Source organism: Opisthocomus hoazin, chromosome 14, assembly GCF_030867145.1.
Source record: "Opisthocomus hoazin isolate bOpiHoa1 chromosome 14, bOpiHoa1.hap1, whole genome shotgun sequence".
NCBI lineage: Eukaryota > Metazoa > Chordata > Aves > Opisthocomiformes > Opisthocomidae > Opisthocomus > Opisthocomus hoazin.
Window position 1 is genome coordinate 19,562,928 of NC_134427.1, and position 25,862 is coordinate 19,588,789.

At 43.4% G+C, this 25,862-nt stretch overlaps 1 protein-coding gene across 1 annotated transcript; it reads left to right on the top strand.

Moving 5' to 3' along the window:
- Window positions 1-639: 639 nt before the first annotated feature.
- On the top strand, window positions 640-24,260 carry VSIG1 (V-set and immunoglobulin domain containing 1). Its single transcript, XM_075435628.1, has 8 exons — window positions 640-706; window positions 4,019-4,179; window positions 10,895-11,002; window positions 17,422-17,620; window positions 19,220-19,375; window positions 20,047-20,166; window positions 21,968-22,094; window positions 23,532-24,260. The coding sequence occupies exons 1-8, from the start codon at window positions 658-660 to the stop codon at window positions 23,713-23,715; spliced, it is 1,104 nt and encodes a 367-aa protein (XP_075291743.1). The 5' UTR covers window positions 640-657; the 3' UTR covers window positions 23,716-24,260.
- Window positions 24,261-25,862: the final 1,602 nt, after the last annotated feature.

Below are 25,862 nucleotides of genomic sequence, written 5' to 3' on the forward strand. Positions count from 1 at the left end.
CAACTTCATAGATTAAAACTAGATGAAACAGATTTTATTATCAGCTTAGATTATATTCATTTTATCTTTATATTAGTGTATTATCTTACTGATGAGTTTAATACAGAAATTTCACAGCAATCATGAGTCCCATGTAATCATTCTGTATAAAACTGTATGAGAAATATGTTTTAAAATGAAAATGTACTAACAACATATTATCTCCACATGCCCATTTTTAAAAAGAAATTTTAGAACAAACAGGAAATAAAGATTATTCCTTATTCTTATTAGGCCTGACTCCAACACTGGTAATCAGATTGACTGTTAAATAGCTCCACAAATACTTCTCTTGTACTTGGTGGAAGTACTTCTGTCGGCAAATATTGCAAGGCCTTGGCAAAAGCAGGAGAATCTGGGCTTCTCTGATTCAAAGGTTTATTATTAACAAAACCCTCTGTCGCTCAAACCCCACAAAATGGTTTCAACTGAACAGTCACACCGCTAGTCGGAGAAAGGCACACATGTGATAAAGGAGGAGAATGAAAAAGCTTACTGACGTGTTGATACACAGCTGATAAGGAAAACAAAAACCCACTTAAAAAAAAAAAAAAGAGTTGAGTTTTAGTTGAAGTCAGCAGCAGCACCTGGTCTCTTCTCTCTCCCAACATCAAGAGGATGTTTGCAACGATGCTGAAGGTATTTCCAGTTCTAGCCATCCTTACAGGTAAGAATAACAAATTGATCGAAATAGCACTGGAATAAAGGAACTTGTTGAGATAAGCGAGCAGGTGAACCTGGCTGGCAAACGAGGAGAACATTCAAGATTTATTTCAGGAGGGAATGAAAGTCCTGGCTGTAATGCTATGCCATTTTGTGGAAATCAGCAAGCTGACCACTCGCTGGTCAGAGTTTTTTGCTCAAGAATGAAATTCTAGCTTTGGTAAACGAATACTTTGCCAGAAAGCCAGGAAGAGGCAAAGAGCTCTCGTGTAGAGCGCTGGGGTCCTTCAAGCATTTCAAGGTTAGGTGTTCTCACATTCGCTTTTGTCTCCCCTTGACAACAACCCTGGGAAACACTGCCTCAGTACTACCTCCACCAAAAAATTTTGGGGGATGCTTAACTTTAAACATGCAAATAATCCTTTAGATTTCCCTGAAGTTACATGAGGACGTAATACTTTGTGGAATCTAGGAATTATATGGTATATTAAAGATTATATATTATTCATGTTTCAAGGACATTTAACTGTGCTAAGCTTTATTTTTAATATATACAGAAGCAGACATTTTAAGTCTAATGCTCCACAGAGATAAACAGCCTCTCTATCCACTACCGAAAATGGAAGTTAGTTTCCACATTTTCTTTTCAAGATGGAATTACCTGGTCTGGATGCCAGAGAAATATTTTAAATAGTTGCTCCTGGTGTTTCAATGTTATCTCTCACACACACACACAAACCCCAAGATTTTTGCCTTAGAAATGAAAAGTAATTCAGTGTTAGTACCAATACTTTTCAAAGCAATGTCCTCTAATTTTGAAGTTCTGGATTTCAGACTAGCAGTGTGTCCACACTGATGGGTATCACTGGCGGGGGGGGTCTGTAGTGGCTAGGAAAAGATCAGCAAACTTGGATTTACTTCATGAGCATTAAAAAATGCACCGGACTTCAGTGAAAGTGGGCGATTCCCAATTAACTGCGATGACTTTCTCTGTAGCAAGGAAGTGCTCTCTCACCGTAATATTGATGAGTAAAAGACGTGAATCGACTCTTTTTTACAAGTTACGGTCCTGTTCACGCTAGCTTTTTTCACTGAGTTAATCCTTACTCATGCACCTCTTTCACTGAAACCAAAAGGCCTGTGTGTATGAACTGGGATTACGAGCTGGAAACCGTAAACAGTGAAATAAATGCGGAGCAAAACTCCCATTGACTTCCGTGATGAGGGAACCGGCTCTGCGGGTCCAGTTCGCTCCGTTTGCAATCAAAAGCTCCATCTGACAGTAAGTGATGTCTTTAAACAGCCTTGCTGGACAATGGAAGTTTGATAGGTCGTGGCTTTACATTTCAACTAGAGTGAAGCCTATTTCGACTAAATGTATTTCTTCACAATATAGAGCTTCGTGGAAACTAGAACGCTTTGTGGAGTCGTTTCTGCTGAATTTAATTTCTTCTGGAATAGCTTATAACAGCCAGGCTGTGTGGCACTCCTGACTCCAAAATGAGAGAACGATAAAGGAAATATGTGGAGCAGATGACTGGAAAATGGAGGTTTTTCAGTACGTGACATTGTGTTGAAAGACACAGAACAGAAAATAAATACATGCAAACCTGGAACTATTATTGTGACTACAAACTCTCATCCTCTGGCCAACTTTAATTCTTAAAGCAGAAAACAGTGAGACATCTAAAATAATATTACACAGCTTTTATATTCGATCTCAGTTAGGATTAAGCTACTGTGAACTCACAGGACAAGCAGGACTTGCAGCCAGCACCGGGATCCCCTCCTTCCCCAAGGCAGGTTTGACACATTTAGGTCAGACCCCAGCATTCCTGTGAGACTGTCTTCACATATAATGTAAAATGTAAATCTTGCTGCAGTTTAAACCTGCTAGTTCTCATCCTAGCTACCACCAACATGGAAGGTAGATTATTCCCTTCTTCCTTGCAGTGAGCTTTTACTACTGAAGCCATCAAACAAGGAAAACAGACCCCAAAGAGTTCAGACAGGTCTGCATATTGTAGAAACTAATGAATCTGCAATATTTACATGGTTTAAAATGTCAAAATAGATAATTTTTCTTTTTTAAACAATGTTTTCTCTCATAGGGCTGATAATCTGAGCAAAATACTCTTGTGGTATTACCGGAGGTTCTGCTTAAACTCTCCAAAGCAGCACCCGAACATAAGATGCACAGATTAAGAATATTTCATATGTTTTGTCTCTATCATTCATACGTGCAATAAGCCCATGTGAAAATTATTATTATTATTCTAACACAGAGTTCTCACCTTGCCTGTTTTGCATAGAAAGCTCCAAAAGACTTGTTTTCCATGACATTCAAAAGAATTATATTCTCCTTCAGAATCTTTAGACAGTAGCTTTAAAACTGCACTTAGTGATCTAGCAAAACCCTGAAATTCAGACGTATTTTCCTGACAGCTCTAGCTTTGTTGCCGTACGTCACCATTGCTAGTAACTTCTACGGAAGACGGAAACAGATAAATACTGTCAGATGGTGCTCGATCCCTGTCATTAATATGGCTGTGTCGCCAAGGCTGATCGGAACATTGTGGGAAAGGGCTCACAAGTTGTGTTTGCTCCCTTTCTGCACGACAGAAGGGGCTGATCAAGTTCTCACAGAAATTCTCACAACCCACACAACAGAAGCAGTTCCAAAAAGCTTAGTTTGACGTTTCCAATGTAAAAACATTGGAAAAGAAGAAATTCTGCATGTAAGCCCTAAGAAACCTAAACAAAAGCAAAGTAATTAGCAATAGGAAAGTGGAGAGAGGCTGCTGGGCTCCAGGCTGGGGGAACCCAACAGTGCCACCAAGTCGAGCCAGAGCCTAGGAATGTAAGAAGAGAGAACACTGTAGGAGATGGTGATCCATGGTAAAGAAGATCAGACATCTAAAAGAATAATTGCAAAAACCAAAAAGGGCAAGAAGGGTTTAAAAGAGGGCTAGAGACAGCTGTGAATGTGAGTGCAGAAGAAAGGTTCGGTTTAGCCACAGGCTCTCAGTGAGAAGACAAGTCTCAGCAGGTGAGAACAAGCACGTTTTAAGGAACTCTGTTTTTCCACAATATTGTTTTAAGGGCACAGGTATTCTGTGGGATTTATTTGCTTGTTAGCTTTTACGCACTTCCAGCTTGTTATCACTAACATTTCCACGCAAAGCCCAAGGGAAATTGTACTGAAAAGGAGAAGGACTAGAGATGTCCTGCGGGTTTCTTCCATAACGCAGGGAGCAAGGCACTGCCGCACGGCTCCCAGGGCCGGCCCCAGTTGATCTCTGCTCACTGCCCACAGGCCACGTCAGCAGCGTTGTGGTGACCGTCCCTGAGAAGACAGTGAACGTCACTACAGGTGGAAACGCAACCCTCCTCTGTACATACACGAATTCTGGACCGCTGGGAAACTTCTTTATTCAGTGGAGCTTTTACAGTGCCAAAGAGAGCCAACTGCACACCGTAAGATATTTATTTATTATTAATATGAAGTTATATTTAAGATATCCTTAAGTCCTCAAAGAATCTTGTCACGTTTGATAGTGTTATCCTCACTACAGACCAGGGAGGCAGGTAAGGTTGGTGTTCCCAGCCTAAGACAAGCGACCGGGGTGCAATGAAATTTAGGGGGATGCACAAAGTTATCTAGGCTCCTAGTTCCTACCGGCACGCCTGAACTCCTTTAGAAACTTAGGAGAAGGTACAAAAGGGATTCAGATGCTCAAACGAGTTGCTCCGAGTCACACAGGGGGTGTGAAGCAGAGCAAACACCCGGTGTCCAAAAACCGCACAAGCGCTCCCGCCCCTGGACCAGCTCCCTTTTCTCTTGCCTGGCAGATATTTCCTGCCATTGTGAAAGCTGCTTTCCTGGTGGGACGCCCTTGCTTACGACAATGCATCCCCCATTTAAGGGTCAAAGCAGAGCTCCTTGACTCCGCCACTATCGTTGCTATTAGGCGGCTCGGTCAGAGGAGCGGTGCACAGTGACAGGCTATCAGTGCAAAGGGAGCCATGAGTATTTTGGCAGGATGCTGTAGAAATTTGTCATAGCAGGAAATCTGCCACAGCAAACTTGCGTTGGTATTTCGTGGCACCCCACGGCTGTCTTTGCGGTAGCAGAAGAATCACAGACCAAAGGCAAATGCTCCCTGTCCTTCCTGAGACCCCGAGAGGCAGCAGAGCCAAACAGCATCTCCCCCCAGGGGTAGAAGAGACCGCGTGGTAGGTTGGAGTATCAGCACGGAGACAGCATTGGGACTGTGAAGGACACCAAGTACGAGACAGCTACGTGCCGTAACCACTGCTCAAGCCTCTCACGTGGCTGTAGAGACCTTGCAGAGCAGCCTGGTCTGCCTGGAAGGAGTCAGGAATGGGGTGTGTGACTTCCTATACATACTCACACTACTGCCCAGACTTCAAGAGATATCCATTAATCTTATGTTTTGGTGGGAAATGAATCCATGAATCTCACTCCCAGCATAACATGCAGGGTATGAGTTCCCACTAGCTCAGTCCTGACAGGTGTTGAGCAATCAGCACCTTTATAAGAAGAAACGCTGATTAGAAGTGTTACCGCAGCCTTGCAGATGACTGTGATTTTTTCTCCATGCCCTAGTGTCAGGCTTGTGCCTGTTAGACAATCAGTCCCTCTTCTCTCCCACTGTTTTTATCCCAGTGCTAACATGTTTTTTTCTAAAAGTCCAATCCTCCTGCCTGGTGTTACACCTGAGAGTTGATGTCAAGATGTTTGACTTAGCAGAGTGCCACAGTTCACACTGATGATATTCCTGTCATGTTCACCAGTTTCCTAACAACACTACGTTAGGAGGTTTGCCATTGCCGTAGCTATACCTTCTACGTGGTTTATCAATTCTAGCAGAATTAGACCGTCTGTAATTTGCAGAATGTCCAGTACGTAACATATCTGGCATCAAAGAGCAATAGCCAGTACGTAGGAATTAGCAGTTTCAGGTCAGACCCTGCTGCGGTGTATCACAGCCACAGGTACAGACTGAACCAGTGCCAAGCACAAACACGGGGCCGATCCCAAATTCTGACCCCAGCGCAATGCCAGACCGACACCTGGCCTGACTAACTGTATGAACAGTGGTTACTCATCGTTTGCTTTTCTCAAGTCAAAACTCTTTCACTAAATGAAGAATCGTTCGTGAAAGGGTGGTAGCTGCAGGTTTCCTAAGTATATAGTGTATAGTACAATATATTATCATTTTGATCCAGTACATTACATCATGAATTTTAATCACTTGTTCAGGTGGGAAGTACAGCACTGAGACAGGATCAAGCCCATCTTCCCCAGATTTGGTTGGAGTCTCTTTGTTTTACTGGCATCAAATTTTCCATATTGCAAGACAATAAATACAATACATTTTCTGAGCACAACCAAGAGAAATAAGCAGACTGTAGTTACAAGTATTTTAGAGGGGGAATCAGACAGTTTCAAGAGATCCAGGAGGGGAAAACCATTTGTGAACTGTGACCAATGATGAAAAAATACCCCCTGAGGATTATAATCATAAAATACCGTGGGTGGTTCAGAACATGCTCAACAAGAACTAACTGCTGTGAGGCTACCAAATGTCGGGGAAGCCTTCTGGATCAATCCCTTCAGCGCTCACCCCCGGCTTCCGCAGCTCCCACTGCAGGCAACGGGAAAGCCGTGCTGTAAGGACTGTAAGAAACACCGCTGGGAAAAACCGCATCTGGTTTTCTCCCTGTCTGAAACTAATTTCACGGTAAATTCACTTTCACACCACAACACACACGCATTTGTAATGGGTGATTTGCATTTTCATTAAATAAAGTCGGTTCAGCCTGGAAAGGCTGCGGGTTAGTGACTAATCCCGTTCTCCCTGAGTACCGAGGGAGAAGTTCCCTTACCCTGGGCTGGCAGGCTGGGCGAGGCTGGGAGGACACCCTTCGCACCAGTGAGCCTCCCGATGTGCCCGGAGGGTGCACTTGTGTGAAGAGCTGCAGGACTGGGGCACTGCTCTTTCTAAAATGCTTTTAGCAACCCAGTCAGTCCTGTGTTACTTGACCCTGTATCATTCTACCACAACGTGGTGATTCCTTACCATTTTGAAGCTATTCACAATAAAATTAATCGTGTTAATGCAAACACTGGGAAGAAAGGCCTGTGACTGCCTGTGGAAAATACAGTTTAAGAAATTACACAACACAGCTGAACGTGAAATTGGATTTTCAACCTCCCTCTGAACCCACAGCAATACAAGGTTGCTATTTCTGCTTCTGGATGGTGACTTTTCTGAGTTTCAGAAAGGACTGAGTGCCTGAAAGCATGAGTGTTTTTCTCCTACAAGTTCAAACAACCAAATAATCTCTCTTTCTACAAACCTGGCTTTGCCCTGGTTGCTTGGCATGTAGCTGAAGTTCAGTTTCATGTTTTGTTCCAAGTAGGAAATACATACATGGCGATGGAGGAGATTGCCAGCTTGGCTTTCATTGTTTAAAGAATACTAAAACGTAAGTCAAAAATATATTTAATATGCTGGTAAGATGACAAAACCAACTGAATTGAACAGACTGGCACCATCCCTTACTGAATACCAGAACAGTAGCTTGCATTTTAAGTGGGATAAAATTATTTAATTTTATAAGATATTCAGATTCTTCTAAAATGTCAGTAATGAACATATAAATACAAACAAGCAAACACTTCCTTATAAAGAGTATATCTTGTCCCTGAAAAAGTCTGTTGAAAATTCTGCCCTCATTCAAACTTTGCCATTGTTTTCAGTAACTAAATGGATAGCATTTTCAACTTCCATTTTTTGAAGCAGAAAATCTCTGCCAAATATTTTGCAGATAGGAGACTTACAATTTTTCAAAAAAAAAGAAAGGCAGAAAATACATATTCTTGTCCCACCTGCCACAACTTTAAATATTCCTGACATGTTAGGAAATGTTAGCTGTCTTGATGAGCCTATTATTCACATGGCTGGCATATTTGCAATAGTAAGATTAGACAAGGGGGATGTTCTCTATAACAACTATGGGGAAAAAAATCTGGATTCTAATAAATAATGTTTATTTACATAATAGGGAATATGGTCCTTTCTTTCTACAGTGGTAGCACATAACCGAGCAAACTGTAGAACATTAGAATTAATCAAGGCAAATTTATGTCATTAAGATGCTTTTTGGCTTGAAGCATTAATGAATGTGACTTTTAAATTACTAGATTTTAGGACATCACGTATAATGAGCACAGAAGCCACAGGCAGCCTTTTTAATAAGAATGTCAGTATTTTGCACGGCCACTTACATTACAGATTCTGCAGTGTTTTGAGATGCATAGGCTCAGGTACAGTCCTGCCTGGAGCGAGATGGGTAAGATCAGGATCAGGACTGGTGCCAGTGTTAATTTAACGCCCCAGAGCATTCAGCCACAGCCTTTACCTTGCAGACCTGCTGCAGACCTGCCTCGCCACACTGGCTTTGAGAAGCTGGCTGGTCTCTGTCGCTGTTTGTTCTGGTGTTTTCGTATCCTGTTCCGCACTGCCCACCTTCCACAATGCTGGCGCAGGTGCTCGGCAGTTCAAAGTCGCGGCAGTTACACTGGAGAGGTTGAAATACCGCAAACAGGCTGTTCACCGACAGCGTGATGAAAAGGGAGGCAGCAAACAGCGGAATGGCAGGTGTTCGTGGGGCTGTTTTGGAGAGAGTGCAGCTATATATAGTGCATGAATATAGATTTTTTTACCAACTGGAGCCTAACTCTCTTTTCCAGAGAAGTTTCTCCAGTGGAAGTAACTCCCCTCTTTTGAACTAAATAACATAAATATCAACTCATGGAAAATCGGAGAGCATACGTATTTTTAACTTTTTCTTCTTGCCATGTATCCCTTAGCAACATGTCTTCTTAATGATAAATTTAATTTTTAAAGAATAACTCCCAGTCCAGGATCTTGAGAACTTTCCAATACTGAACTATCTCTATTTTACACATAGACAAACTGAGGCAAACCCCACTCACTCAGCTCACCCAGGGTAACGGAGTGCATTGCAGCCTGGCCTGGTTCATAAGGCGAACTCGCAGCTCCTGCTAAGCTCTACATCTGTGCTTCATTTCATGCTCGGAGTCGCTCGGCTGGCCTCAGCATAAAGCGCCTAAGTAAATGTTTGAAAGCCTGAAGCCTGCTGTTGACTCTGCACAGGCGAGGCTACAGCCTTGCAAAGCTAAATACAACTCCTGAACCCAACCACGGCCACACCTCGAGCCTCCAGCCCAGGCCACCCACAGTTAAAGTCAGTGAAATTACCGGAGACGCTGTGCGGCTGCCCAAGATCTGCCCAGGGCAGAATCCTTGACTGAAATTTTAAATTCACTAGATGAGTAAAGGTCATGAATAACTGCTAAGTGTAAGAGAAACTGAATTATTGACAGACTTTTCATGACAAAATTCTCTAAACAAAAGTAAGCTTGAAATATTTGTGAACAGTGACATGGACACTGCTTTGGGAAAACTACCGATGGGCAGCTGAGTGGGAGAGCGCTAGAAGCACGTAACAGCAAGATTATCTTCCATTTGTTTTTTACATTGGCTTTCACCCTGCCAGAGCCCCATGTTTTTCTCCTGTCTGTACTAACGAGAAAGTACCACTTAGTGGATAGGGGCAAGGAGGGTTTCCCTTGCTGCAAACCGTAGACAAGAGGAGGATGGCACTGCTCCCTGACAAGCAGCCTGGTCATGTCCTTACACCCAGCCTCGCAGGCCTGATGAGCCACTTTGCAAAATCTTCACAGCAGTCAGCAGGCTTGCGTCACGTTGTTCAGGAACGGCGGACAGGCTGGCGGAGCCCAAGGAAGGAAAGAACAACATTGAAAGAACAAATTCCTCCCTGCGTAGCGTGAGCAGTTCCTGAGACCCCGCCGCGTGCTTTCAGCCGCAGCCAACCGAGATGGTGTCCTGCAGAGGCTGTCCGTGCTGCAAGGGACACTGGCCTGGGAACCGAGCAGCCCGTTGCAGCCCAGGAGAGAAGACAAGCCTGTGCAAATTACCTCCTGAAGCAGCACAGGGAAACCTCCTGGAAAGGGCCCTCTCTGATACACGAGCATTTCTTTTTGCCCAGAGGTGATTTTGTAAAATTGAGTTTTATCTAGCACTTAGATGACTGAGCAGGCGCTTAAGAGGAATAGCTTCACGGAAAGCAGAGGCAGCCCCTCCAGCGCAGGGGAATGGAGATGCTGTTGTCCTGTCACTGTGGTCAGAGTGACTCCCTGGTGTCACTGGGATTGCTGTGGATGCCTGTGGTTATCTCTGGCACCGGGGTGACAGTCTGCAGGGAGAAGATAAACCGATCCACTGCAGCAGACAATAGTGAGAACACACAGGGAAGCGGAGACAAGTAGAACATGAGCAGGTTCTAAGTGGTGTGTTTGGAGCAAACATTAGACTTCAATCTTGATTTGCCTAATTTTCGGTAAAACTTAAAAATAAGATTATATTGCTTCTTCACTGTTGACAAGGGCTTGAGACATCTTCTGCAAAATCTGCTGAACACGAGGCACCCTGCCCTTGTGAACAGCACTGATGGTACTGATTCTGTCCAGTTCTGTGCTCTCCAGTTCAAGAAAGATGAAGAGCTACTGGAGAGAGTCCAGCGGAGGGCTACGAGGATGGTGAGGGGACTGGGGCATCTCTCCTACGAGGAGAGGCTGAGGGAGCTGGGCTTGTTCAGCCGGGAGAAGAGAAGGCTGAGAGGGGACCTTATAAATGCTTATAAATATCTGCAGGGTGGGTGTCAGGAGGATGGGGCCAGACTCTTTTCAGTGATGCCCAGCGACAGGACAAGGGGCAACACGCACAAACTGAAGCAGAGGAAGTTCCAGCTGAACATGAGGAACCCTCTGAGGGTGACGGAGCCCTGGCACAGGCTGCCCAGGGAGGTGGTGGAGTCTCCTTCTCTGGAGATATTCAAGACCTGCCTGGACAAGGTTCTCTGCGGCCTGCTGTAGGTGACCCTGCTTCAGCAGAGGGTTGGACTAGATGACCCACAGAGGTCCCTTCCAACCCCTACCATTCTGTGATTGTGATTCTGTGATGGGGAACTGTGTAGAGAAGAGGCTCTTGGATTTTGGGGGAACATTTGAAATCTCATTTAACTCTCAGATCAGCACATTTTTACTCAAATACAGCGTTCCCCATGTCACGGTATTCTGAGTATGGATGAACAGTCAGTCAGTCATTGTCAAAAGATGGTCTATGTGACAGATGCACGGGGAAGATGTAGCTGGAGACACAAGGTAAGAAAAAAAACCCCTCAACCTTAAGGGAAAAAAAGAGCTAAATAGCTTCTACTAGATTTTTGCTACTGTGAGACCTGTAATCGTGTTCTGGATTAAAATCCTAAAAGCAGCACGACTGAGATGAGCTGAATCACATGCATCATTCACAATTTTTAACTCATCCTATTTTTTATTGCATTTTTCTCTATCAAAATTACTTTAGATTGAGCTGTTGGGTTTTTTTCCCACAGCTATTCCAAGTGGCTGAACTAGGACCTTCAGGAATATTCTACCCAAAGGGTACCTGAAGGGCATGTCCACACACCAGGAGCCTCTGGGCTGAATGTGAACAAGTCCGGATTGCCCAAATTTGGGGCTACATATTTACATGGCAAAAAAAAAAAAAAAAAAAAAAAAATCCATCCTGGATCTCCCTTCTAGAATATAACAACATTTTGAGATGCAATGGATACAGAGGGACACTAGGCTGCCTGCTGAACTGGCTTCCTCTCAGCTGTCAGCTCAACGTCCCAGCCGTAATCCATTCCAAACGCTCTCTGACTGCAGTGGGATTCCTGTCTCGCCATGAAGTACAGGCTACAACCCAGCGTAAACTGAGGGCTAATAATAACTGCTGAAGAGCAGTTACACCAAATGCTCTGAGAAAACATGTCTGTGCTTCATGCACTGTAGAAATTATTCACTAATAGTTCAGCCACAAGAATGATACTGTGAGAACATGAAAGAGCTGCTCCTCAGAAGTATTTTGCACCGGTTAAAGCTGCTGAATGATTAATCCTCTAAAGGCTTCTGACTCCATCCCTTTCTTCTTCTACCAATGCGTAATTCTGACAAGAGGCTTCTAGTCATTCTTAACATCCTCAATTACCCATGCAAAAATCCCAGTAATGCAGGACAGAATATCCCTACTACTGTCTGGCAGAGCAGAGTTTTGACAGAAATGTGTGAAAAGAAGCTCTGGATGAAAAAAGGCATTTGGGGCCAGACTCAGTCACATGAGATGCGTCAAAGAAACCAACGCACGCGTGAGCATTTGCTTTCTTATCTAGCCAAGTTCAGAATCTGATCCTCGGGCTCTAATTAACACTTTGAGCACGCAGCATTTGTTCTCTAATTAGATGGTAAGATGCTTAAGGGAGTGATGAACACTTTTTTCCCCTTGTTGTTATTTTATAAATTCTGTCTGTACTCAGAATTCAAAAAGAGATCATGATCTCAAACCAGTAAAGTTGTTAATATCCTCCTTTGCATTTATCGGTGAGCAGGAGACTTTAACAGTTCTTTTTCCAGTAGCTTGAGAAAATGTTAAACTGAAAATGATGACACAACCCAGTGATGGGGCCCTCTGAACGCCTGAGCTTTAAAGCTCTCCAGGGAAAGACCGTCAGTCAGATGCTGACTTCACCAGCCCAGAGAAACGCCATCGAACAGGATGCTATAGCTCTGCATCTGCTGGGGGGGAAAGTGCAAAGGGGTTGGGGACAGGAAGACAGTTACTGGAAAGGAAGCCATGTTCTGAAACTGCCCCCCAGTCAGGAAATGAAGACCACTGGGAAGATGAAGTGGGACATTTTGTAACACATCTTCAAGTACACCTCATCTTACATTTCTGATATGCAGATGTACTAGGCATGTACAGCAACGTGATGCAATGACACCAGGAGACGGAGGGTGGGAGGAATATTGACCTGGAAACTATGAACGAGTCCATCCAAACACATTTGAAAGACACATATTTATGCACATTCTAGTATGTGTTTGTCCTGCCCCATGAAGAAAGGAAGCAGAGGGAGGCATGTTTCTTCTAATTTACTGCCTGCTTTTTCACACCCAACCTCCAGTCCCTAAGGAAGAAGATCTTTCTATAGAATTTGCATAAAGAAAACCTGTAGGTGGGTTCCTCACTCGCTGCCAAACATCTGGCAGCCTTCAAAAACCCTCGATTCAGCATCAGCTTTGCTGACTGCTTCCTCGGCAGGTGAATACTTTCCTCACCATCACACTAGAAGAGAAGCAGCCTTCCCACAAGTCAGGCTGAAGCAGAAGAAAAGGACATGTGATTTCATGTACCAGATCCTTCAGAATTGGGCACACAAATAATCTTGTCTCCAGCATCCGGAGTGCATTGAGATTACCAAGATTTTCTTCCAAACAAGTATGATCATTCCCAATTCCCTGTTCTGTTCGTAACCCAGCTCCCCCAAACAGGTACACGAACAATTGACTCCACTGCCTTGGAAGTCTATAAGCCCAAATTCTTTTCTTGGTTGCAGCAGAAACTGTGGCTGTGGAAATGCAGAGTAACTACACCCCTGCCTTCAGAAGCCGAGAAGGATGGCTGCTGACATGAGCGGTTTTAGGCACTGCCTGGCCCACGGGTTGAATAACCTACTAAACTGCAATCCCCTCTCAGGTCAGGGAGATGTCTTCTGGGCAGCTTGGCTGTTTGGCAGGAACTGGTTTTTCAGTTTGTGGAGTTATTAAGGACAACATTTTTAGGAGTGATAATCTCCGCTCTTTTTTTCTGTTGGTTGTTTGATTAGTCATCCCCAGCAGCTGCTCCCACGAAAAGTGAAAAGGCACCATTCTATAAAAACTTGCATGAGCAAACTAGCTGGTAATGAGAAGCAGCGACGATTACTGCATCCTCAATATTGTTTTTACACTGGTAAATCACCGACTTCTCTAGAACTGCTCATGATTTGCTTGAGGACATGAATAGCTTATTTTTTTCAAGAGAAGCACAGCAGATTTCTTTTGTATTTTTTATATTCAAGATGCTGCACTTTAAATATATTTATCACATCAAATTAAAAAGGCTTCCAGCAAAAGTCTACCATTGACTAAATTTACTGCTTTCCCATACAGACATTTTAGGGACATTTTAGGTAAAATGGAAAGAAATGTCAATGAGATGTGTGTCTGTAGGAGGGAACTCGAGCTGCCAGTTGCCCAAAAATAAAGTCTTCTGTATCTTCAACAGAAAAGAAGTTTTCTACTTTTGAAATGGAACAGAAACATTTCTGCAAAGATTTTCATTTCAGCTTTTTGAAAGGCACAAACACGAGCTTTTCAAGGACAGCATAAAAACACTTTGTACAAGGGTTTAAAAAACCTATTTTGAGGGTATTGTTTAAAATGGGCTATGAATTCAGGGCCAATTAACTGAAACGTGTTCCTCTTAAATGAAATTTCCTGTGTACACAATCCAATCATACCTCTGGGACAAGTTACACACTCAGTAATTAATCACAACCTTACTCAGCCTTTTTGGTGTTCACCACCTTCCTTCAGGCAATAAACTCCAGAGCTAGTGAGATACGCATCAGAGCAGGAGAGCAGAACAGGCAGGAGCCTGCAGAGGAACCGAACGCATTTCTTGAAAATGCTCCACTGCCTTTATGTTCATAGTTTAAAAAAACAACCCAGAAAGCGTCTGTTTAAACCCATGAAGAGAACAAATATTCTTTGCTGTGCTGACACCTGCCTCGGATGTAACAGTGTACACAAGATAATTTCTCTGCCAGCATCCAGACAAGCATAGAGAGCCCAGGGGATTAATTCTGCCGCGTATTGTTTAACGTTTACTGGCATGCCCTGACTGTATTGAAGACTCGTAGTAGTGCCAATGCTATTTCCCAGGAACACGTGTTATAGCTAAGCTAGTGCTCAGTGGGCAGCTTCTGCTACTGCTTACTTTCACATAAATCCCAGATCACTCTAAGGTAGACTGAGTGGAATTTAGTGCCTTTTTTCAGTAATCAGGCCTTTTAGTAGGGTATAATGGGCCTGCCTCTTCTCTCACGCTGGCGCAAGTCATGCATTACTTCATTTAAGTCATTGTACAACTTAATTTCACATTACTGTGAAGAGCTGATGGAAGCTCTTTCCCTACCCCACTCAAACCGATGTAATCGATGAGGAGGAGATGCAAATCCAGCCCATCACCACTGAGATCTATACAGGAACGTCAGCTTAAGAGGAGCCTGAAGTCAGAAGTCAGCAGTCCCAGTTCTTGTCACTTTGGACTCTCGCAAGGAACAGTGTATGACAGTCTGTTGCTGCTCATACTCGGATAAACATAGAATGTGACAAGTGTGGCCAGTGTGGCTTTTTAATTACAGGTAGATCAGTTTTTTGATCTGCTTAAACCAAACTCCCCATTTTGAACACCCTCCTTCCTTGGGCAATACGAGGCTGTGCATCCAGACTAGTCTGGCAATAGAGGCCCATCTCCAGACATTTGCAAAGCATAAAATCAGTTTTACAACTGATGCCATTGCACGCAAACAATGGGCACTGGAGAGTCGATCCAGCTGTTCAGCAGACTTTCTAACCTAGTCTGCCGCCGTGTGAACACTGGACCTCTTACGCTTCCTCACTGCAACACCAGTTTTCCACATGTTGGCAATGCAGCAGCGTAGCTTTGGTATCAGAGCCCTGCATCAATTGTACCTGGTGTTTGTAATCCTGGGGCAGGGCAAGATAAAGTCTGGCTGGAAAGTAAGCAAAACTGCACTTGAGATGGGGCCAAGCTGCAGTACTGGAGCTGCTGGTGCTGTGCAGTCTGGGTTCCGACCTTCGTTTCAAAGCCTTATCATTGCACAAACCAGTCATGTTCTGGCAGTTTTGGGGTGTAGCTTGCCTCAAGCTAATAAAGGCTTTCAGATAACGCTGCTTAAAGACTTCAGTCAACACTGTATCAGGGTGAATAAATAGAATTAAGAATAAATATTCTCAATTCAAAATGCAATCAGTTGATATGCAAAGTAAAGCAAATAACAGTTCTTGCCTGGGGATCTGCAGCGTCCCTAAAGGCAGGGAACTTTGACCAACAGGAAATTCTGATACTAGTCAAGTGTGAATGGCATTTCGCAGGATTCTGTGAAGCTTTCTCCTACAAGCATTTGCCAGCTATTCCCATTAAAAAGGATGCTGCTAGTCCAACTTCAATAAATAGATCTACACTGCTGATTCTGGAACACTGTCAGTAGGAACAACATTAGATCTATTTGTGTCCCACCCTGTAATTCTATACAGTTACCTCTCACCAGTTTAAAAAAAATGACTGAGTGTGCTGGAACTGTTCACTTTGCCTAGGCAATGGAGTTTATGCATGTAGACGCTGGGGAACATAGTGCCTACCCCAAATACTATCACTTTCACACAACACTATCATTAACAGTTGAGGAAAATAATTAATGCTACCTAGTTTTCTACATTAGCTTTGTTCCTTCAGATCTCGGTTTCACAGCAGAGCTAGACTGGACAGAGCACGAGTACTCAAGAACTGTTATATTTACCCCAGAGCAGATGAGATATTGCAGTTCCTAAACAGACTTAAGGCCCAAGTCTCAGGCTACCAACCAGGCTCCACAATGAACGGAATTCTTCCTCTCTTTCCAGTCAACAGACAACAGGTTTGGGCTTATAATCTTATGAGGCAAATTCTACTCCCACAGTGCCGTCAAGTACAATTGATGCTACTGAACTCAGTGAAATCAGTCAATGTTAAACAGCAGATTTTTACTTGGGAGGAAATGTTGCATTCCTCAGAGACATTTACTGTAACTCTGCAAAACTTTTGTTACTGTTTAGTAAAAGGGGATCTTCTTGATCCCAAATAGGTGCCCCTCCAGGCACTGAGGCCAGCAGGTGTTCTTGACTTCCACCTATGGTGTAAACTCAGAAAACCAAGATAGTCCATGACACTGGCTCAGATCCTGATTACAGAAACTAGGAGGACAGCATGGCTGCTCTAATTACTTGTGTTATGATTCTGTTGGTGTTCTCGTACTGCATGTTTATTGCTTCCAAATTTATTGCCAACAGATCAGGCGCCTTGTTTGCTTAGAACTACGTCTTGTGGATTCCTTTCAGTTCTCTGTTTTCTAGCCTCTGTATTTGGAAAGCTCTGCAGCCATCCACTTTTTGCAACGACAGGTCGATTCTTGTCACAGTCTTCCACTAAGCCACTTCTTAATAATATCACAAACTACCAGTGCTCTGATTAGTACCACTATTCATTCTGCACAACTTAGCATTTTTTCACAGAATTGTCATATGCTGGTCAATGGTCTCACCTTTGTGTTCACAAACGCATCAGTCTGTGACTGGAGTATCCACAGAGAACTAGCTACTGTCCATCGACAGAATTTAAAAATCCTATTTCTGAAAAGCTTGTCTTTTAGGAACCTAGAAAATACATATCCAAATAGAAATATATTTCCAAATGAAACACATAGAAATATATATCCAAATGTACCGAGCTTTCATCTCTGCTTTTTCGGGCGAGGGGGCAAGAAAGGGGGTGACATTGCTCGGTTTAATCAGAAATCAACTATATTGCAATTACGAGTACCAAAGCGGCAGGAAGATCTCTTGTTATTAAACTAACAACTGATTCTTTGTGACAGATCTATTATTATTCAGAAGGCCAGTCTTACTCCTACGGAGAGTTTAAGAACAGGATAACAGCTGCAACAGGTCCAGGGAACGCATCAATAACAATCTCCAACATGCAGCCCTCAGACACGGGCTCCTACACCTGCGAAGTCTTCAGCCCCCAGGGTGACGCTGGACAGAGTCAAAAATCGGTGATTGTCAGCGTGCTGGGTAAGCGCCTTTCCTCTCTGTTGCTGTGCTGTAGCTTTCTTCCCTTTTTATGAGCCACTGAGTTCATGGCTGGAAGTACGTAGGACCGGAGGGAGTAACAGGACTGTGATAAACAAGGCCCAGGATGCAGCGCCCGGGCCCACCGATGCCCTGCGTGGAGGTTTCCCACGCTCTGGAGGCAGGCAGAGCCCGGGTGCCCGTGAGCTCCCAGACAGCACAGACCCGACGCGCTCCGCAGGAAAATCTCACTCTCCCACGAGTGGCCTTCGGATTCACTTTGTGCTCTCAAACAGCTACCTAATGTAAGCAGGTAAGCGGGTAGCTGGAATTACCCAACTTCACTACATTATTCATGCTGGAAAACAAAGTGATACTAACTCTGATTAAAATAAAAAGCCCTTTTAACTGGGAGTGACAACAACTCTCTGAAGCCATTACACCCAGTCCCAGCAAAAACCAAAATTCTACTAATTCTACCAAATATTGGTCATGGCGACTTGAGTAAATCTAGGAGAGAGGCAGCAGTACAGCCCAAGGGTTCTGGCTCACCCCCATTCCCAGAAACTCTAGAAACTTGGTGTGTGTTGGATGGAAGAAGTATAAAGTCTGTTTTGGATGGAAGGAAGCAGTAGTTGAACCATGAACAGGCAGGACAGAAAGGATGAAAAGCAGTGGAATGAGATATTGTACTTCCTAGTAAGATAAAACTTTGTACTAATTCCATCTAATCATTGCTTTTATATTGAGAATGCGTAGCTGGTCAGAGCGACAAATCAAAGACATATGAGAACATGATTCCAACATCATTTGCCAGGGATAAGAAAAACACGTATGTAAACTCAATCACTGAAAAATCAAAGTACTACTGTTAATTCTCATCTAAAATTCCCCAAACAAATAGTCAGTCTTGGAGCAGCGGAGTGAGAGACCATGCTTTTCACATGAAAACCAAGAAAGGTCGTTCATTTGTGCACACAAAATCGGGCTGTGTTCATTGCTGGTATAGTTCCACTGACAGCACTCTAAAGAACCACAACAGCATATCTATAGGTAGGAAATGAAGAACAATAGGTACACGTAAACACAGCATCGCCTCCTGTGCGCAAAGTGAGGAAATGCTATCAAAACAGATACACGTTTTAACAGAACTGTCGCTAATTTATTTCCTCCACAACTGCAAATACTGAAGAATCAGGCCTTGACCCTCTCCCTTTCTGTGGAAAAGCTCCTGCTGTGTCCCTAAAGAAAATGATGCCGCTGTGTGGCAGAACGGTGCATGACGAATAGTGATTGGCCCACTGTAATTAACATAATTGAGAGTCTTCAGCTCAACACCTCCATAATAATACTTTGTATGCAAATGGAAGAAAAGCTAATAAAAGTGTATCCTAGGCCATATACAAATATTTGATATTACTCAGATCTTTACGGGAGAGCCTTTGGTCAGGTCCATAACGAAGACTCTGCTCTTGGATGGGAATCTGTAGACAGGGTTCAATTCTTCCCTTACAGCAGCCCAGTACCAGAACTCGAGGTGGGTGCCTGCAGCCCCAGGTATGTACTCACCATGTGTCTGTTCTCCTCATCGTTATCTTACAGTCAAACCATCAAAACCTTTCTGCAAAATAGAAGGAACACCTGAAAAAGGCCATCTAATCTACCTCCTATGCAGATGTGAAGAAGGACTGCCTCAGCCTACCTACCACTGGTACAAAGTAGATGAGAATACACTCAAGCCTGTGACCGGACAACTCAGTACGTAACTACAGGACTACTATACTGTGTTCAAGATCTGGAATTCCATAGTACCAGCTGTTTCAAACACTGTGTACCACAGAGCGTAGTTAAAACTTACCCTCCTCTTCTGACAGTCAGTGTCACAAAATTGGATTTTTACTTATTCAGATCAGCTGATAGCTGTCACAAACACAGGGTGTTTTTTTGTATTTGTTTTAATAAAAATTGTGTGGTGTGGTAAAGTCTTGTCTACGCCACTACCTTAAATTGTTAAAAACGGGAGAAGTATTTACAACTTTACATCTCCCTTCCCTCAGAATTTTGAGTGAACTTAGAATAAGTCGATTTGTCATTCGGGTGCTGAGACCTCCATCCTGAAAATCTTCTGTTACATTTTCATTGGTGAAGTGGCACTGACAATAGTGTCAATGCAGGTGCAACAGCAGACAGACAGATCGATGTGCAGAATAGGGGCTTACTTCTCCTGTTCTAACACGCTCCTGCAGAAGCCACTGCAGTAATTTTCAAGGAAGCTAAACGTTTTTTATTTAAAGGATATAAATATAAATTAATAACCACAGAACTCTGTTTCTAATCTCTTAACAGCTCTCGGTACTACTAACTAAAGAAAACCACTTGCCTCTACAGTATAGCAAGGGTAATCTGTTCCTGCTCTCTGTCCGTCACAGATCCAAACACTGGCATTCTGCACATTGGCAATCTCACCACCTTTGAAACTGGGTATTACCGGTGCGTAGCCAGCAACGCCCTGGGGAACAGTACCTGTGAGCTTGACCTAACTGCAGACCGTAAGTTTAATGCACGAAAGTAATCACACATTTGATGTATGACACGCACAGTTTGCACAAAAATGCTGTAACAAATTTAAAGCACAGATATTTTTCAAGTAAGAACACAACAGGCTTTGGAGATCTCCGGAGTTTTCATGCAGGCGTGCCCAGAATTTACACTGACCTAGACAACTGATCTAACCTCTCCCGCTTCACTTCCCACTGGGAGCAGGAGCTGAACCTGGCTCTGACTGCAGAGCCTTTATTGAGGACCGACAGACATGGAGTTTAGAGCAATTTCTTCCAGCCAACTGTCCCACTGAGGTCTCCCCACCCCACAATTTACAACCATCACTGAAATGTGGTAGAATCATAGAAACATAGAATCATAGGTTGGAAAAGACCTCTAAGATCATCAAGTCCAACCATCCACCCAACACCACCATGTCTACTAAACCATGCCCTGAAATGCCACATCTACACGTTTTTTAAACACCTCCAGGGATGGGGACTCCATCATCTCCCTGGGCAGCTTGTTCCAATGTCTGACCACTCTCTCAGTAAAGAATTTTTTTCTAATATCCAATCTAAACCTCCCCTGAAGCAACTTGAGGCCATTGCCTCTCATCATATCAATAGTTACCTGGGAGAAGAGACCAACACCTGCCTCACTACACCCTCCAGTCAGGTAGTTGTAGAGAGCGATAAGGTCCCCCCTCAGCCTCCTCTTCTCCAGACTCCAGCCCCAGCTCCCTCAGCTGCTCCTCGTAAGACTTGTTCTCCAGACCCCTCACCAGCCTCGTTGCCCTTCTCTGGACATGCTCCAGCCCCTCAATGTCCTTCTTGTAGTGAGGGGCCCAAAACTGAACACAGCACTCTAGGTGCGGCCTCACCAGTGCCCAGCACAGGGGCACAATCACCTCTCTACTCCTGCTGGCCACACCATTCCTGATCCAAGCCAGGATGCCGTTGGCCTTCTTCACTGCTGGCTCATGTTCAGCCGGCTGTTGACCAACACCCCAAGGTCCTTTTCTGCCAGGCAGCTTTCCAGCCACTCCTCCCCAAGCATGTAGTGTTGCATGGGGTTGGTGTGACCCAAGTGCAGGACCCAGCATTTGGCCTTCTGGAAACTCATACAGTGGGCACTGTAGATGTGACCACTAGCTAAAAATACTGCAGGCATGGAAAAAGACCTTATCCTGATTGCCCTCAAGCAGAGATGAACCTTATCTGACTGTTCTCGAGCAGTGCTCAACCACATCTGCATGCAGAGTTTCCGTATAACCAGTCACATTTCAGAAGGGCCAAGCATATGTTGTACAACCAGCAACGAGAGACATCCTTGAAATGGTCACTCAATTACCCAGTGGTCTATGAAACAAAAATAGCAGGTCAGAGCTAGAAGCTGTACTGAAGCGGAAATGGAAGGGGTTGGGGGCTCACAAATGATCAGAGGATATATTTTACATCTCAGCTGAAAGAGATGAAGGCAACCTGAATTTCAGAATTTGTTTGGAAGGACTGAAGAGCAAAGGCTTTCAACTATTGCCAGCGTTAACAGCCTAATGTTTACCTTAGCCAGGCACAAACATAGGGTCTGCTGGGGTAGGGAAGCAAGGAGCCAGCGAAGGTCATGAAAGCACAGTTCTCTTTCCTGGAGAATCTTTGGCCTCCCTCCTGGAAACACAGCTGCCCGGCAGCTCTTCAGTTCTTTGAATCCAATGCCTTCTTCCTGCCAAAGGCTTCTCCACTGCATTTCCATGGGATTTTACTATAATAATACTTCCTAAAAAGTGAAGTAATCTTTCTTTCTTTCCAGATTCAGACAGTGGTATTGTTGCTGGAGCATTAATTGGAGCAATTCTGGCAGCTGCTATCATTTGCATTATCGTCTGGGTCTTAACTAAGAAGGCAAGGAATAAGAGGTCGTCAAGTAATGAGATGCAGTAAGAGTTTCTATTTGCTTCATTTTAAGGCAATTATTTCTGTAAAGCACTGCTGATACTCCAGAACTAAAGGAAAATATAATTACTCTAAACATTTTTTGAAGGGTAAATAATACAGGTTTTGGGAAAACCTTCAGAGTAAGAATATTTGCTTTTGTGTGACTTTTAGGCTGTTGCTCTTGTCACAGAAGTTGCTACCCTCTTCCCTCCATTTATAAGCAGTTACCACTTAGCAGTATCTAAAATAGTGAAGTAAATGTTTTTTAAACAACACAAACTAAAAGAGGCAAGTTGGACAAACAGTTTTTAATATTTGAAAGTTAATGGTGACTGTTAACGGCAGGTGGAGGAAGTAAAAAAAGGAATAGCAGCTAAGGGTTGCCTCAACAAATTTACTGGGCCTGTACGTTACTGGATTTAAATACAGAGGGCTCAGTTCAATGCTACTCAAAATTACATGACATACACTTGGGATACTCTCAGGTATCTCCAATGGCAAGAGACACAGTTTTAGGCAACAGAGTGGACCCCAGAATGTCTGTTCTGATCCTGCTCTGGAAATGTCTTTTCCTCGGTGCTTTTGTTGCTCCTTTTTCCCTTAAATTGCCAAATTTTCAGAATAGCGATATGTTCATACGTTATACAGACTGTATTTAGCCCCATGATGTTAAATGCTAAATTAATACATGCAGCTGAGGCCAGGAAAAAAACATTCTGTCATCTGGACACTTCCCTGTGGCACAGGTCTAAGAACTCCGGATACGGAATTCTGCTAATCCAGACCAGTGGCCAGTAACTCACACACCTGATTTCTGCTTTCAATTGATGTAGCATTAATGTCTAATTCGCGCTCAGATCCTAATAAATTTTACTACATTGAATGAATCCCCTAGCATCTGATATTTTTTACATGTGAAAGTGCTTAAATATCGGGAGTTGGTCTATTATTGTTTTGATAAGATAAATGGAACTCATACCTGCTACTAAAATATAGATTTCAGCCTTTTTGTAGCTCTTTTCTGACTGCACTTGATTTTCAGTGCACTTGAATGGGACACCAGGTCTGTACCGAGTTTCTCAGAAAGCTGACACCAAGCAGTGTGTTTTGTTACGCCTTCTCAGACACTGTTTGCCAGCAGTTTCCCATTCTACTCTCCCGGCCTAGCATTTAAACGCAGTAAAATTGATTTTATTCTAACGAACGGGATCACTTAAACCAGTGATGCAGATCAGTCTTCGATTATCTAACACTCTGTCACTCTTTCTATCTTAGCAGCAGTGATGTTGTAGCCTTTTCAGGTGCTCTTAGAACAGAGTCATAATAGTAAGGGAGTTATTGTTTAGACAACAAAACCAAAGACTCATTCTTTTGAAAGGCTCTAGTGTAGATGGGATTTCAACATGTGAAATCACAATCCCCGTCCTGTCTTCCTGCAGAGAAATGGCTCAGAAACAACCCAATGCAGAGTATGCTCAGGTACCTAATGAAGAAAACACTCCTGCGACCGCAGTTCCATCAAGCAATGCAACAAACGAATACCCTAGTATGGATGAAACGGCAGCCTCTGGAACACCTGAAAACGATGAGAAGCAAGAAGTGGAAAAAGAAGAAACAGCCTAGAGTTGTAATAGAGTTTTCATTGTCAGCTTTGGACCCCTTTATACAAAAATTGTTGTCATTGAATTAACATAGAAGCACGACTAAAATTTAAACGGGCATTTGTATTGTGAACCACTGGGCTGGAGATTGAAAAAGGGTCTGTTACACATGCACTTTGTGAATAGCAGAAGATTTGGTTTTCAAATTAACTAAATTTCATTTATTATCTAGTTATAATTATATACAAGTATAAAAAGACTATCATCCACATTTATCCAACCTATTTTGCAAAACTCATTAGGAAATGGGCCGAAGCATTTGACAAAGTAAGACCTTTCCAGTCAGCTCTCAGTACTGCTGTGGGTACCCACGCAGTTCTGAACCACAGCAGTCTTCTCCAGAAACATTGTTGGCCAACATCCTGTTTCCGGCGCACCAAGAACAATCATCATGGCCAACACACTGCAGCGTTTAAAGCATCTGAATTTGCACATCAGGAGTAAAAAGAAGTTTCATCAGTGTCATCAGCATGCAGAAACAGATGTTAAGGCCTGGACCGATGAAATCTTGGGTGTCTGAATTCCACTTCAGGCCAAAAAAAAAGATTCTGGAAACTTTTACTCCGTTGCTGCCTGACATGGAATACATTTTGTTAACAGTGACCTTCTTGGCTTTAAAGTTCCCAAGGCACCAGCGTTCCACAGTTGTGTGTTTCCGCAGTTCTGGTTTCCAGTTTAATGGAATTAGCGTTCAGGTACCCAGTTCAGACATCGATTGATTTCCAGACAAGAGGAGCTGGAAATTGAACTCCCTTGCAAGGCTTGTTATAGTAGACACACTGAGTATCAGATTCCTCAAGACATGCAGACACAGCTGCTTTCAAAACTTAGACGTGAATCCTGCCTACTAGACAACACGCTAGCTTAGATTGCTTCCTCTGCCTGAGATGATTTAAATCTATTTCCGGACAACTGCCTTACCCACTAAGCAACAAACTCGTGCTGCTTTTCTGCTGGTCTCTTTAGCCCCGTGCAACTTTGACGATTTTCTATAGATGAAAGCATGAAGAGGAAAGGTAAGCAGTGCACGCACACCACCAGCCAACAGCTGAGTAACGAGCACTCTCTTGGAAGGAGAAAAGGGAGCTGAACCACAGACACCCTAATCACTAGACACCTCTTCTCCCTGGGCCTCATTTCCAAGGTCAAGCAAACTCAGTTCTTCAAAAGGGCAGAGACACCTACTTTCCGAGGTGCTCAAGGGCCACGGGGCTCAGGTGCATGCAGACACACAGCCTCAGCAGCTCCCTTCTGAAGCACGCGAGGCCGATACTCGCTGGCACCAGGAGACACTGGTTGCACTCCAGAAAAACGTATCTGGAACTTCTTGGCACTTCAGTCTTTTATAGGATCTGATGTTCATAAATCCTTTGGTGACTGTTCCTAGCCTGTACACATTACTTACACGCAACAGTCAACTTTAAAATAGATAAAAGGATACATATGTGCTAAAACTTTCAGACTTAGTTCCTACAGATATGTTTATGAAGAAAGTGAACACAAAAAAAGAAGAAGAAAAAAATGGTAATATTTAAAGAAGATGTAAGGCATGAAGTCCTAATCAAGATTCAGTTTGGATCATTAAGCATAACCCTATTCATTGCCCTTTCTACCCAGTTTTTTGGCTTTCAAATATTTGTTTTTGACACCTACGTCCTAGTGTTTAGGCTAATCGCAGAATAAAAGAGCATTTACAGTGTTTTTATAATATTGTTTTAGCTGAAAAACTGCTTGTGCCGGACTGTGAGGGTCAAACCCTTACTAATATCAACACTGCCATATTCTACCAGTGGGTCCTCATACTCCTCTCTCGCCAGAATATCCAGGGTGAACTTTCGGTCGTGACCTGTACGGAAGTCCCTTCTTACACCAGGCACCTCTCGTATTGACTCTTGTGGCAATTTTGCTAAGCAAAATCCACAAACTCACAGCCTTCAATCTAGGTTTAGGAGCTTACTGGAAATCTCTCACATTCACACCCAAAGTTTTGTAAGCATGCAGAACTACGACATTAAGCACACTCAGTAACAGCAAGAGAAGAGTAAGGATGACCTACTCCTGTTTGGGTGCCATTTCTTACCAAAGGCGTTTCCAAATGAGATAATTCAA

Excerpts from the sequence above, each read along its gene's own strand:
- VSIG1 (XM_075435628.1), top strand. The coding sequence starts at position 658 with ATGTTTGCAACGATGCTGAAGGTATTTCCAGTTCTAGCCATCCTTACA. Across the intron at positions 707-4,018 it reads AGTTCTAGCCATCCTTACAG|GCCACGTCAGCAGCGTTGTG; the intron begins GTAAGAATAACA and ends CACTGCCCACAG. Across the intron at positions 19,376-20,046 it reads GCCTGTGACCGGACAACTCA|ATCCAAACACTGGCATTCTG; the intron begins GTACGTAACTAC and ends TGTCCGTCACAG.